At 40.4% G+C, this 15,795-nt stretch overlaps 2 protein-coding genes across 3 annotated transcripts in view; both read right to left on the bottom strand.

Moving 5' to 3' along the window:
• LOC129112474 (ELKS/Rab6-interacting/CAST family member 1-like) overlaps positions 1–4,983 on the bottom strand; it is a 153,536-nt gene extending 148,553 nt beyond the window's left edge. Inside the window, exon 1 of the mRNA XM_054624589.1 lies at positions 4,703–4,983. The gene's annotated coding sequence lies outside the window, so the exon portion shown is untranslated. The remainder of the gene's footprint in view (positions 1–4,702) is intronic.
• A 1,669-nt stretch (positions 4,984–6,652) lies between these two features.
• LOC129112604 (tripartite motif-containing protein 16-like) lies at positions 6,653–12,310 on the bottom strand. Of its 2 annotated transcripts, none has more exons than XM_054624773.1 (2): positions 12,303–12,310; positions 6,653–9,415 (listed from the first exon to the last, which is right to left on the bottom strand). In XM_054624773.1, the coding sequence occupies exon 2, from the start codon at positions 9,411–9,413 to the stop codon at positions 7,635–7,637; it is 1,779 nt and encodes a 592-aa protein (XP_054480748.1). In that variant the 5' UTR covers positions 9,414–9,415; positions 12,303–12,310; the 3' UTR covers positions 6,653–7,634. The 2 variants fall into 2 exon arrangements, with proteins under 2 accessions (XP_054480748.1, XP_054480747.1); XM_054624772.1 differs by lacking the exon at positions 12,303–12,310 and adding an exon at positions 11,116–11,159.
• Positions 12,311–15,795: the final 3,485 nt, after the last annotated feature.

The raw sequence follows: 15,795 nt of genomic DNA, 5'->3' as shown, positions 1-15,795 counted from the left end.
CATTCTTGACCTTGGAAACAGTAGTAAAAAAAAGTGGACCATGAGTTTTCGTGTTTAAGTTTGCTTTGCAATGGTTTTTGATGTGCCACTGTGTTAAGGATGACCTGGTTAAAAATGCAGTTGTGACCATATAAAGAGCTGCAACAGACGTTTATTTTCATTATGGTTTAATCTGCAGATCATTATTCTCAATTATTCTTTTGATTAAATATTATTATAGCCATGGCAAGCTCAAGGTTACATCCTCAAAGGTCTTGTTTTGCCAACAAACGGTGCAAAACCGAGCTATCCGATTAATATCATAGACGACTGAGAAATCCAGAGAATATTCACATTTAAGAAGTTGGACATCGTGGTTTTTTTTTTGCCATTTTTGCTTTTAAAAGGTCTTTAAGTAATCATTTCAGCTTTAATCAGATCAATATCCAGACATAAAATCTATAATTACAGTTTAGCTCCCGTTTATCAAATGCTATACTGTGAAGATCCAACCACAAAATGCACTTCCACAACCACAATACTGCCTGGAAGAGATCCTGAAACAGGCCCTGGAGTGAACTCAACAACCAAAATACCATCATCCCCTTTATGTCCACAGGAAACATGACATTGTGTGTGCTACACAACGCCCTGCGTTTCATCCTCTGCCTCCCTGTACTGGTACTAACAGCCGTTCTGCATGCCTCGTCATTCCTCCACACACTCCTCACATACACAGTGTTGTTTTAGGCCTCACAAAATCCAAGAATATCACACTAGGATACCAAGAAAGTCTCCGTGGTTGAATGCCACGTACTTTACTTGTACTTGTTTAGATAAACAGTGTGCCAAGTCAGCAGAGAACAGACTTGAGATTTGTAGCTATTTTCCCAACATGGCTACCGATGAAGAGGCAGCTCAAAACTTCACATTGACACCTTTTACGTTAATAAGGTGGACTTGTTGGCAAACAGATGCCTATTAGCGCATCCATCTCTTCATCCCTCCCTTCCCTCTCTGACACTCGCTTGTCTCCCTGATGCTTTCACTACCTCTCACTGCCTCTCTCTCTCTCTCTCTCTCCATCAGCATTCCTGAAGGTGTTCAGCATGCTCTATTTATGTGACAACCACACATCCATCTGTCACACCGAACAACTCCGCACAGGAACACACACATGCACAGCACTCAACCTATACTTAGCCGGCCGGTGTTTCAGCGTGGGAGCCGAATTCTACAAAGTTCATGTCTCGCCCGGGGATCTGGGCTCAGAAAAGTACATTACACTCATCCCTTAATATTATTATTCTCCATTACTCTGGGTTTCTGTCAGGCTCGTTGTGAGATGATGTGGCTGGAAAGGATGCACTGGTGCTGTCCGGGGTAACGCACATCTCACTGGGAGTGGACTCGACAGCGAAGCTGAAGGGGAGCGCTGTACTCGCTCTGCTCATAATGTGTCTGAAGATGCAAGGGGATGACCCGCCCCTCACCACTCAGCTTTTTTAACCTTCACAGCTGCTTTTAACGTGACGATATTAACATTAACTCTCTGAAAATCTGCACTTCTTCCAAAGCGTGCAAAGGTGAAGTGAATAATCAAACACAATAGTGTAACCATTACCTGCGTAGGAGCTCGTGTCATCCAGGGCCGGCATTTACCTCAATTAACATCTAGGAATTACATTTATGTGAGGTGTGTTTTCTGCAAAAACCATTGTGTAATTTTAATATTAAAAGAAGTTGTGTGAACATCTCCTGTGACAATTTCCATGTTAAATAAAAAAATAACCTAATGTATTTATAATAATGCATAAATATACAAATAGTCATGAGAAAATAAGAATTAGCTGACATAGAAACAAAACCAAACTGGAGCAGGAAAGAAATTATGCCGAAAGAGAACCAAATGCCGAAAATGACTCATGCAGGCACAAAGTTTTTGTGCAATATTTGCATTGTTTTGTAGAATCCCTCCAATACATGTCTCAAAGTGTGTGTTCTCCCCTGTTTCTGTCATCGAGGATCTTCTCTCACGAGGAATTATCAAGCCGTGTGTGTAATTCATAGCTTACGCATTGGTTTTGAGTAACGTATTATTAGTGGTGTCTTTGTCCCGCATGCACACACAAGATATTGTCTCCATGTCAGGGCACGATCAAGATAAGGATGACTAATCATTATGACAGCTTTGTGCTGAATTTATATATATATTTAACTGAATAGCAACATATCCAAGTGATTTCTAAAGGACCTGTGTGTAAAAAAAAAAAAAAAAAAATTCCAATAATTAAACATAATTATCACTTGACACAAAACTTGATTTGTTTCTTACTGTGTGCCAGATCTTTCCACCACAGAGAAAAATCAACGAATCCTGCAAAAATGATATCGGATAAGGGAGATTTTTCAATTAATTGTGCGATTACTCTTGGGAGAAAATATAGGCAGAAGATGTCTGGGCAAGATACAGATTTTGGCTCACTACAGTGCTACTTGTAACTCCACCAGTCCTATCAGCAATAAGACATATAATATGGCACATACACTGGAAAGCACAGCGCTGATAAGGGACCGATAGCGTCAGCTCCCGATCTATTGTGTACCACAGGAAATGAATCCGAGATGCAGGCTGGGCAAACAAAACGCGCATGTAACCATACACAGCATGACTCACAAAGAGGCACACACATCCATGTACACAAACATGCTGTTGCACAAAAAGTACATCGCTGAAAACACACATTGCACACTTATCTAATCTAGGCTGCTGCCTACATAGCAAATATGGAAAACGTACCGCTGAGACACGGCAATTAACAGAAAGGCGGGGAAGCACAAAACTAATTCCGGAGTGTGTGTGTAGTAGTGAAACTCCCCCAGGCTCATGATGTAAAAAGGAATTTGATCGTATAGTCAATTTAGCAGGTTAAATAAGGATGAAGCGAGCTGCGAAGGTGACCCAAACACCCCCTAAAGAGTCTGTCTGTCTATATATAAATACATGAATATCAAACAAGGCAATTAGAGATTATGGATTCAAAATAAAAGGTGAGTTCTGGGAAGAGGTTTGAAAGAGCATTACAGGCCTACAGTCTGTCATTAAGTTCCTCATGTTGATAAAGATTCACCTTTGATGTGGAGCCTGGAGACACAGGGGTCTATCAGGCTGTACCTAAAGTACATTCATTATATATTATATTGCATTACTATAATTATTCCGTCTGTATATATAATATTTTAGTTATTGTGGATTTTTTACTTACTCATTTAATATACTTTACTGTTTAATTACTTATTTATAATACTTGTTTTGATCTTGTTTTTCACTATGTCTCTTGTTTGCACTATCCTCTCTGCTGCTGTGATCCTGCAAATGTCCCCTCTGCGGGACTAATAAAGGATTATTTTATCTTATCTTATCTTACTAGGTATCAACAGTTCAGAACTATAGGGCCAGGAACTGCTAAAGTGTAGAAAATGATTATTATAGCAAACTCTAAAACAGAAGAAAAAGCCAATGGTGTCAGAGGTTAACGTTAACCCACAGGCAGACTGGGGTGTGCAGAGCCATGCAGGACATTTAAAAATGTCCAGTGTTTACAGCAATCTGGGTGGAAGGAAGCGGTTCAGTTCCCTGACTCGGTGTTCCCGGAGGAGGGGCGGTGCAGAGGGAAAAAAAGAGCTGTGGGCGGAACACGGAGGAAATCACGGCGTGCCCTTTTCTTCAATCAAAAAAAAACAACCCTTTGACTCCCAGAACATTGCGAAACACAAGTCCTGTGCAACTATGGCAGCATTTATTCAATTTTAGAGAAGTGCACATATTGTTCCTCAAACGAGCTGGAGAACTTGAGAAGGCTGTTAGAAATATCACAACACAACTAAAAGTCCCTGTTGGGAATATTGTAGCAGGATATGAAACTTAATATCGACTAACCACACTAATATTCCCTCTGAGGGAATATTAGTGGGGTCATATCAATATGACCCCCACTATAAAAGTGATTGAATGCCTCTAAAGTGGCGCCTGTAAAAGATCATCACAGGATTATGACAGAAATGGTGTGTCTTTAAGGAACTGCTCAAAAACCACATGTCAGTAGCATTTCATAAAACAAACCATGACAAATATTGCTTGACAAAAAATGTCAGCTCCAACTGGCAAAGATGAATCATGTGTGGAAGGAGAAACTGTTGAAAGCAGCCTGCGTGTGGCAGCTTTTCCAAGATCATCACTGATATTCATTTCAACAATTTCTAAAGTATTATCTTTGATCTCATAAACATAAAGGCCGAACTCTTCTGCAGCCTGCAACACAGCGTGCACATTGATAAGACATAAGGCGTTATTGGCTACTTTGTAACGTTTATTGAGCTGAAACAGGAGGACGCCTTGTTGAATGGCAACAAAAATGGCAACAAAAAGATACAAAACGTCTTATAATGACAAGTCTATAACAGAAGCCCCGCCGTGGGTCTCACAGCTGACCTGGAATCTGCTGCACCTCAAAGCGAATACACAATCTGTAAATCATTCTCGCTTCTTCTATCCTGCAAACGTGACTGCGACGAGACACACATGTGAGGGTTCACCGAGAAGTGGCCAACATGCTTATAACACACACACACGCACGCACACGCACACGTAAGGCCTGTGTAATAAAACATGCATGTGCACACGCACGCACTCAAGACTCGCCACCTAACTTCCAATACTCACTGCAGCCGTGTGTGTTTACGTCGGTTGTGAAATAAGCTCTGTGTTTCAAAAAAACAAAAACAAAATGAAGATAAAACAGCTCAGTCACATCTCCTCTCCGGTTATTATTCTGCCGCTGTCACACCTCGACGTGACGCTCGGTACCGTAACAGACGGTCAGTTGAGGTGAGACGCTCTCTCTTTCGTGGCTCGTCTTCCTTGTCTCTTGTCTGTCTCCCCCAGTCTGTCTCTCCCTTTCCCTTCCCGTCTCCGTCTGTCGCCAGCTCTTCCACTGGCGGCTTCCCCGACCACCGCTAGGGCGCTCCCGTGACGTCACGACGGTGGAAGAGCGCGTCCCCGAGACGTAGACCGACCTCCCTCCTCCTCCTCCTCCTCCTCCTCCTCCTCCTCCTCCTCCTCCTCCGGTCTCTCCTAGTTCTTCATGTTTATACGATATTATTAATATTGTCCATTTATCATTTTGTCATACAGAACCAGTCAAAAGTTTGGACACACCTTCTCATTCAACTACTTTGAAGAATCTAAAATATAAAACATATTCTGGTTTGTTGAGCATTTGTTTGTTTACCACATAATTCCATATGTGTTCCTTCATAGTTTGGATGTCTTCAATATTAATCTACAATGTAGAAAAAAATAAAAATAATAAAGAAAGAAAAACCATTGAATGAGAAGGTGTGTCCAAACTTTTGACTGGTACTGTATGTTGATCATGTGATTCATATTTACTGTACTTAATGTATAATATACTTTTAATGCATAGTACATACAATATATATATATATATATATATATATATATATATATATATATATATATAGTACCAGTCAAAAGTTTGGACACACCTTCTCATTCAACTACTTTGAAGAATCTAAAATATAAAACATATTCTGGTTTGTTGAGCATTTGTTTGTTTACCACATAATTCCATATGTGTTCCTTCATAGTTTGGATGTCTTCAATATTAATCTACAATGTAGAAAAAAATTAAAATAATGAAAAACCATTGAATGAGAAGGTGTGTCCAAACTTTTGACTGGTACTGTATTTTATTTTAAAAGCCTTTTATTTTCATACCCTGTAAAAACAATGTGTTAGCATCTAATGTGGATAATTGCGTTATTAGCTTGCTAAGTATGGGAAGTTTACTTCCCCCTACTAGACATTTACTAATTAATAAAAGTAGTATGACACTGTAAAAAATAATCTATTACCAAAAATACCGCATTGAAAATGTTACTAAAATAAAAGTATGTACTATTTAAAAAATGTAGGCTTTTAAAAGTAAAATTACTCAATGCCTGTATCAAGCTGTATGGATTTATATAGCAATAGCAATGTCTATTTAACCACAAACCTGCATTACACTCAGTATGTTTGGTTTGCAGTCATGTTAAATTCATTAACATTCTTTATACTTTTTTATTTAATTTCCTGCACGCTTACAGAAGATGCTTCTCATATTTTTTATTGTGATGATGCTTTTAAGTTGTTTCTGTGTCCATTTATTGGACCTATTTCATGTTCTGTGTTTGATGACTGAAGGAGCTACATATAGTATCCGACTAGAGTATATAGCATATATTCCATAGCTGGTCACCCTGGCCTCCCAGGTCTCTCTCACACACAACTACACATCATCCGAAAGAAAACTAGACACAGACCAAAGGCACTCACACACAGTGTCCCAGTTCCCAGGGCGCCAGTCAGTCAGACAGCTGAGCTGAGGTATAAATAGTCTGCTGGCTAAAGTTCCCCTTGAGAGAAGAACTCCAGTAGTGGTGGACCAGCGCCGCCTTCTGAAACCTCTCTGCGAACCTGATCGGTGAATACTTTTACTGGTGGCTTTTTGTGTTTTCCCATTGTAAAGAAAGACTAAAAGGGCCCCCCGCTTTACAGTCATAACAAGACAATGCCCATGAGAAAAGCACCTGACACCCCAAATGAATTCAATGCACTTTTATTAAGCTGTATAATACATATCAGATTCACAGCACATTCATAACAAACCCCTGGTTTTGAAACTTATTTATCACATATGTGATGCCAGATGTCTTGGCCTTCAGAAAAAGCTTGTGTTTAAAAGTGAAATGCTATCACTGAAGTCAGTGGGTTTCATATAATGTGATCACAACATAAAAAATGACACATAATATATGTTTACAATTGTAAGAAATTAATGTTGAAAACCGTTATTGATAGCATGAGTGAGAAAAAGTAGGTGGAGCCTTGTTTTCTTGATTAATTGTTTGGTCAGTAAGATTTCAGAGGACCTTGAAAAAAGTTCATCACAATTGAGCAAATCCCAAAGTGAGATATTTAAAAAGCCTGTTTGGTCCGACCAACATTTAAAAACTATAATATATTGAGTTTACTATCCCATGAGCCTAAAAAAAGGGCATATATTCATATTTGAGAAGAGATTTTTGGCAGATTTGTAGTTAACGCAATTACAAAAAAATGTAGTTCATACAGGTGTTGTTAGAGATTATTTTTCCGTGTAAATGAATAAAGCTTACACCTATACATCAAAAGTAATTTGAAATCCAAGATGAAGCAGGGTTCCGATGATGCATTTGTCCACTTCTTGTTTCCTCCTACAGGAGCTTCTCCGAGAAACAGACCAAATCGCTGGTTAAAGAATGCTGCCATCTCCTGGTCAGATGCATGTGTTGTAAGGTGTATAGAAATATAGTATACAAATGATCTACCATTGAAATGAACCTCATCACAAACGTTCAGGTGAGGAATCTTTCTAGATCTGTTCAGTTCAATTCTTTGACTTTGCTTTGTAATATGGTAAGGAAAAAAAAGTTAAGATAATATGTATATATACTGAGTATTATTTTCTTTTTGTAATATGTGATACTACTACTGTTACCTTACGGTAGCAGTTACACATTATTTCCCCTGATACAGTATATGTGGCACCTCAAGTTGGGTGTACTACAGGAGTGATTACAAGCGTGTTTTCAAAATCATCTTCATATAAACCAAAAAAAGGGTACAGCTTTGGTCTGCTATTTGAGGATGCACCCACCAGAAAATAGAGAAAAGCTTTAAATGCTGGTATGGTCTCAATGAAGGCACATTCTGAGTAGGAGTGCATCAGAGTCCTGGCCTCCACGTCGTAGAAGGAGACCTCTCCCTTCTCGTAATCAACAAACACGCCAACCTTCTGGGTCCTTTGCAGGGGAGCATTCATACCAGTATCAGGATTAAAGTTTAGGGAATGTATGTGCGATCCAAAATATGTCCAGCATCCAAAACAAGGTACTGGAATAAAAAGGTTCTCCCTGTTAACGGACTCTTTGGCAACTCCCAATAGCCATTGTTTACTCCCACTGACCTGCACTTCATAGTAGAATCTGCCAGAGGAAAAACCCTCTTTCCCAAGAACGAAGGCTTGAAGTTGAAATCTTCTCCCGAACATGGTAGTCAGAGACGGTAGACCGTTACGGAGTGTCAGTTGTTTCCCATCCTCAGACACCATGAGTTTGGAATTGGCTGTGTAGGCGTCCAGAGTCACATCAATAGCATCGTTCTGCTGGATCATCATCAGCTTGTCCCGAGGTGGAGTCCATACTTCTCTCGGAAACCACTCTGGCATCTGATTTTCAGCTGCATCAGGCAACTTGACCATATTTATAAGCATCTCCATCTCATTACTGAGGGTCTTCTCCATCTGAGCAACTGCTTTTTTCACCTTTGCCACTTCACTCCGCTGACTGAAGTCAGTGAGGTCTGAGGTAAATGGAGGGTTGGAGTGGGACTGATGGTCGAATAGGTAGAGAGATGGCCAGCTCTGAAGAAGGTGGAGGTGGTCCTCTGTTTGTGAAAGTTGCTCCATTTCTGATCTTCTTCTCCTCATCTCAGCGACTTCCAGCTCCAGCTGTGTCACATGGTCTTCGGCCTGCTTCTGTGCCACTTTCTGCTTCTTCTGGATCTCCTTAATCAGCTCAACCTGGTTTCTTCGCCAAGAGACCACCAGAGCAGTGAAAACCTCAGCAATGTCCACTAACTCTTTCTCTGACTCTTTCTTGCTCTGATCAATGGAGTATTTGAGTTCCTTAATAGTCCTGGATTTTGTGTTTTCCTTCATTTTCATCTCTGACGTCACACAGTCCAGCTGGACTTTCCTCTCTCTGAACACATGCTCTAACGGGACGACTTCGTGCATTGCGTGGTCGTCTTTGAGGCACATGAAACAAACACACATCTGTTCTTTGCGACAGAAGAGCTCCAACATCTTGTCGTGCTTCTTACACACCCTGTCGTCCAGGTTTGACACAGGGTCCATCAGCTGGTGCTTCTTAAGTGTTGGGACTCTCTGGTGAGGCTCCAGGTGAAGCTGGCAGTACGAGGCCAAACACACCAGGCATGTCTTCTGGGCCTTGAGCTTCGGCACAAGGCAGATGTCACAGGACACCTCCCCTGGTTTGACAAGGATGCCATCTTGATCCTTTTCCCCCTTTTTGTGGAAATGCTCCACTATATCTCTGAACCCTGTGTTGACCTGGAGCTGTGGTCTCCTGCGGAACTTCTTCATACAGAGGGGACACTGTATCTGGTTTCTGCTGGCCCAGTACCCTGTAATACAAGTCTTGCAGTAGTTGTGTCCACATGGAGTAGAGACAGGCTCTGTGAACACACTCAGACAGATTGAACACAGGAGCTGCTCATCACATAGGAGGCTGCTGGCCGAGGCCATGTCTACATGAGAGGAAAGGATTTGATTATTAGCAGGACAAGTTGTACTGGTTTATGGTGTTCAAAATTCTTGACACCTGCCAGCATCCAACACAATATGTAGGTCAGAGCATGCAGGCAACACATTGTGCAGAGGGTTGTCATGAGTTAGTCAACCCTGAGATGAAGGAAACTTTAACTCCGGGTCTGTTACCATGGTAACGGACTCTGTGAACCCAACCTGCTCGCTGGCAGGTTTCCTTTAACACACCCTGAGTTTCTCTCGGTCTCCTCCCTCATACACAGCCGGACAGGCTGTTTTATTTCCTCATTATTTTGAGTCCATATCAAAGTGCCTATAACAGCGCATTAATAAAGCGGAGGTTTACTGTCTGTAGAATGTAAATCCTGGTTGGATTATTATTTTAGTTTGCTACAGAAGAATAAAACCTCAGCATGTCCTTCTTTTTGTGAGTAAACATTCTTTTTAATATAAGAATATAACGCTGTGACACTGTGCACACAGTTGATGCCAGCTGTCTCAGATTGAACATAATTCCTATTACATTGGAGATTTTATGTTAATATCGCTGAGTTAGCAGGATCGTGGTGCAGCTGCAAAGTGTAGTTTGAAAGTGAGTTTTTTTAAATAGGCTGTGTACACCGACAAAACAGTGTTGTGTCCTCAAACATCATGAAAGAGTGAGAGAGTTCATTTATTCAGGCTCAGCTATTTTCATTGTTGAAAACGGAACCTGTGTTCCAGAAACCGGTTCTCTGCCTTCCTGCTTTCATATGCCACACCTGCCTGCCACGCCATCCACCGCTCTACACCATCTCCCCATCAGCGTTGCTATCCACCATTCCCCACATCCATCCTTATACCGCCCTTCTTCCCCTTTTTGCAATAGATTCCCTCAATCCTTCTACTGGTGGGTCTAAGTCTACTTTTGGGTCCAACTACCATCAGACTGTACAACAACAGCGGAGACCACAGTCTGTCATCATGCTGACCAGCCCCCCCCCCCCCCCATGTGGATATACTGTACATTTTTTATTTGTATTCTTATTTTTTATTTTATTCTATTTTTATTTTATTTTATTGTATAATATGTGTATTTATTATCTGTTTCTGTGTAGTTGAGCTGCTGCAACACTTGGATTTCCCCCATGGGGATCAATAAAGGAATATAATTAATTAATAACTAACAGCTGAAACGTAACAGATGTCACTGCAGTGACGCGAGAGGAAAAAAACACTTTAACAACACGCATTAAAATATATATAAAAATATAAAAATATGTGCAATCCACTGTGCAATACAAAAAATGATTCTGTCTGTTTCTATAATATTTTAGTTATTGTGGATTTTTAACGTCTTTTTACTTATTTATTATCCTTGTTTTGATCGTGTTTTCCCCTTATGTCTCTTGTTTGCACTGCCCTCTCTGCTGCTGTAATCCTGCAAATGTCCCCACTGCGGGACTAATAAAGGATTATCTTATCTTATCTTATTGTATCGTATCTTAAAATAATAACATTTGTAATTGGTCAACCTGATTAAAAAACAGCAAATACTGGAGATTCTGCCGCTGTAAAAAACTGATAGTTCAGCATTGTAATCTGTGGTAGCGTATAATAGGCTTATTATTATCACTATTTATCTACAGGCAATTAGATTTCCTTAAGTTATATTTAAGATCAAAGTATCAGAGCGCTTTACCTGTTGAGTTGTCGGTGTTGTTTGTGGAAACTGAATGTAGTGCACGGGGAGTTTCACTTTAGTCATTCACTTTCATTTCTTGGGAAATGGTACTTATGAACTGGTAACTCCAGTTCTATGAGTACATGATACGTCCAGTAATGGGCTTTGCTATTGGTAACTCTATGGAGGCTCTGCCTCGCCACCCTGACACAGATCTTATTCCACCACCCAATCAGGACGTAGCAACCACACTATAAATCAGCACATACATTCCACTACCCTGAAATACAGGGAATGACAGCATTATATTATCTGTAGATACCTCTGCCTCCTTCTCTTTATTTTTCTGTAAGGTTAGCCAACATAGTGCTTCAGCGCACCATTAACACTGATCTAAATCAAGAAAGCAGACAAGCAGGCTTGTCTATAGCTTGACCTCTGACCTTTCTCTGATGGGGCAAGCAAACTGAAACTTTCTTCATTACTTAATAAAGTACCTGCTTTCATATGCCACACCTGCCTGCCACGCCATCCACCACTCTACACCATCTCCCCATCAGCTTTGCTATCCACCATTCCCCACATCCATCCTTATACCGCCCTTCTTCCCCTTTTTGCAATAGATTCCCTCAGTCCTTCTACTGGTGGGTCTAAGTCTACTTTTGGGTCCAACTAACAGCTGAAACGTAACAGATGGAAAATAATCACTGCAGTGACGCTAGAGGAAAAAAACACTTTAACAACACGCATTAAAATATATATAAAAATATAAAAATATGTGCAATCCACTGTGCAATACAAAAAATGATTCTGTCTGTTTCTATAATATTTTAGTTATTGTGGATTTTTAACGTCTTTTTACTTATTTATTATACTTGTTTTGATCGTGTTTTTCCCCTTATGTCTCTTGTTTGCACTACCCTCTCTGCTGCTGTAATCCTGCAAATTTCCCCACTGCGGGACTAATAAAGGATTATCTTATCTTATCTTATTTTATCTTATCTTAAAATAATAACATTTGTAATTGGTCAACCTGATTAAAAAACAGCAAATACTGGAGATTCTGCCGCTGTCAAAAACGGCTCTGATAGTTCAACATTGTAATCTGTGGTAGCATATAATAGGCTTATTATTATCACTATTTATCTACAGGCAATTAGATTTCCTTAAGTTATATTTAAGATCAAAGTATCAGAGCGCTTTACCTGTTGAGTTGCCGGTGTTGTCTGTGGAAACTGATTAATGTGTACGGGGAGTTTCACTTAAGTCATACTCTTTCATTTCTTGGGAAATGGTACTTATGAACTGGTAACTCCAGGTCTATGAGTACATGATACGTCCAGTAATGGGCTTTGCTATTGGCTCTGCCTGCCACCCTGACACAGATCTTATTCCACCACCCAATCAGGACGTAGCAACCACACTATAAATCAGCACATACATTCCACTACCCTGAAATACAGGGAATGACAGCATTATATTATCTGTAGATACCTCTGCCTCCTTCTCTTTATTTTTCTGTAAGGTTAGCCAACATAGTGCTTCAGCGCACCATTAACACTGATCTAAATCAAGAAAGCAGACAAGCAGGCTTGTCTATAGCTTGACCTCTGACCTTTCTCTGATGGGGCAAGCAAACTGAAACTTTCTTCATTACTTAATAAAGTACCAAATATTCAGAATCCTAATAATAATTCAAATGCTTGTTTTTGTGTTTTATTTGTTGATTTCGTTTGCTGAAGTGAGCACTTGTTAGACAATGTTAAATTAGGGATACACTAGATGCCATGTTTCCCTAATGAAAGTGTGGAAAAGTAGGTACAGTATAGAAGAAGGGCTATCCCGCTAATATTACATTTTACTGCCTATATACATAGCTTTGTACGGCAAATGTGTTACCCTTTATGGAATAAACTGAAAGAAAAGTGCATTTTACATCATTTTCTTCATATTATTTTTATTTAAATTATGTTATCATAAAATAATCAAGTGTTAACAGGTACCACAGTTCTGCTAAAACCTGATGAGTGTGTCCAGTAGCTAACATCCACATCAAAAGTGAAGGGGCAAGAATTAAGAATAATAATGTATGCATGCATGTTATCAGCTGTATGGTGAGTGTGTCTATAACTTTATTAATCAACAGAAGTGTGTGTATGTCAGTGAATGCGCATCATGAGCCATGGGAAGTGTCCAGTGCGCTGCATGCCGAAGGTACTGATGAAGAAGTTGAGGACTGTGGTGATGAAGACTATGATGGTTGTGACGTTGTTCAGGTAATCCAGACGTTTCTGCAGGGTGGAGTTATTCAGGTCCCGACGGCCTGTGACACACGCACACACACACACACACACACAACACACACACACACACACACACACACACACACACACACACACACACACACACACACACACACACACACACACACACATACACACAAAGACACACACACAGACATACACAGTAGAGAAAGAGAGGGTTCAAACTACACATGGTTCAGACACACTGAGGGAGACTTCTTTTGGCCTGGATGCGCTACATTTTGATTCCCATAAAATAAACAGACAAACTAAAATGCCACTTTACTTCTCTCCTTCAAACGCTAACATCTTTACCTGCACACACACAGACACACACACACACACACACACACACACACACACACACACACACACACACACACACACACACACACACACACACACACACACACACACACACACACACACCATAGCTTGTGACATTATTATAATGTGCAGCTGTTACTTTGCATTCACTTCTTTCATTCCAGGTGACCGTTGATAGACACCAATCAACCAATTTTCAGCAAAAATACACAATAAACAGAGCATAGGCTTCTGTTAAATCACTAAATTTATTCAGCTTTCTGGAGAAGTTTTGTACATATTAGACAGATATGTCTTATTTATATAACAATGTTTTGTGACTGGTATTGAACCGAAAAATAACTTTCTGTGTCAAACAAGTTTTTATTTGAATACATTGTAAAACAATTTCTTCCAATAACCAAACAAGGAGGAATCACATGTACAGTGTAAAACCATTTGAAATACAAATAATGTATCACATGCACCATTTTTGCTCAAAGTATGTTATTGCAGCAAATAAAATAAAACATATTTACATAGATGGTTAAAGTTAAAATATTTTAGTTGGATTACAGTGTGACTCACATTTCAAGAGCCTGAAGGAAAAATACATTTAACATAATGCGAATTGTATGTGAATTGACCACAGTGAATTCCAACTGTGAATCAGCAGGTTTAAGTGTGTGCACAGATGAAATACACTGGTTGTGTGTGTGTGTGTGTGTGTGTGTGTGTGTGTGTGTGTGTGTGTGTGTGTGTGTGTGTGTGTGTGTGTGTGTGTGTGTGTGTGTGTGTGTGTGTGTGTGTGTGTGTGTGTGTGTGTGTGCGTGTCAGAAGTGGAGTCGAGCCAGCAGCCAGCGGAAGAAGCCAGTCCTCTTGGAGCCGAAGAAGCTGACGAAGAAGTTAACCACCGTGGTGAGGAAGATGACGCCTGTGGCAAGGTTGTTCAGGTAGTCGAGTCGTTTCTGATTGGACACCACGTTCAGGTCTCTGCGGGCTACAACACACACACACACACACACACACACACAAACACACACACACAGACAGACACACAAACATACATTTTCAAACACTTCAAACACATCCACACACAGCCACCCGTTTGATGCACGCTTACTCACACATGAACTCACAGTTGCCACACACATACAGCGTTGTACCCATTCATAAAATTCAGCCACACGCCCTCCAGCCTCTGTCTAGATTATGTGGCATTTTGACCCCCACTCAACAAATACAAATAACTGTAATGATGCTCTGGAGGAAAGAACCCCCAGCTATTCCAATCTGAGTTCCTCAGCAGCAGACTTGTAATAAACTTGTTGAAATATTGACATAGTGTCTATTTTTAAATGTAACTTTTCTAAATAGACATTTTGAAGCTTGTTTGGTTCTTTAGCTCCCTTCTATCTTTGTCAGAAAATGTTGAGCCTTTAGAGTTTGAAGGCGAGTTAAGCGAGCAGCGTGAGTGATAGGCTGAGACTAAAGTTTTCACTAGCAAGGCCCACAATGATGATAGTTAAGTGATTTAAACATAAGTGGAATTATTGAATACTGTAAATAAGCAATGGAAGTGAAGGAGAGGATGAGGGTTGAGGTCATGTGATCAGGCTAGTCTGGGAGTCTGACGTAGGTGGCAGGGGAGAAGGAGACTCAGGGTGGGGTTTCTGTCTCGAGTTTGATGTTAGGCTGAGCCAGCTACGGACCCCAGGTGGTGCATGAAAAAGAGGGGATAAGAAAAGGAGGGTAGAGGGAAAAAGAGGGAATGGGTAAGAGGAAGGGAGAGAAAGGGAGTGGTCGAGAGAATGGAGACAAACGGTGCTTTATGGGAAGACCAGGTATAAGTAGACTAGTCAGGTGATTGGAGGAGGGGTTGAGGCGTGGCCCTGCTATCGAACCTTAGTTAACAAGTTAACTTCAGTTAGATGGGGCATGAATAAAGACAAATGGACGCAAATACACTGTGGAGCAAATTGAGTTGAAGAAATGTCCTTTAAACTTGAGCAAAAACTTGTTGGAAGGAGTCAGTTTATTGCCAAAAGAGTAGCTAAAAATGTTGGGAAATACCATACACACATGAGAA

Source organism: Anoplopoma fimbria, chromosome 23 (genome assembly GCF_027596085.1).
Source record: "Anoplopoma fimbria isolate UVic2021 breed Golden Eagle Sablefish chromosome 23, Afim_UVic_2022, whole genome shotgun sequence".
In the NCBI taxonomy this organism is placed as follows: Eukaryota; Metazoa; Chordata; class Actinopteri; order Perciformes; family Anoplopomatidae; genus Anoplopoma; species Anoplopoma fimbria.
This window is presented reverse-complemented; position numbering and strand designations above follow the sequence as displayed.

Bases quoted from the DNA above. Each gene is read 5' to 3' on its own strand.
- LOC129112604 (XM_054624773.1), bottom strand. From the start codon at position 9,413: ATGGCCTCGGCCAGCAGCCTCCTATGTGATGAGCAGCTCCTGTGTTCA.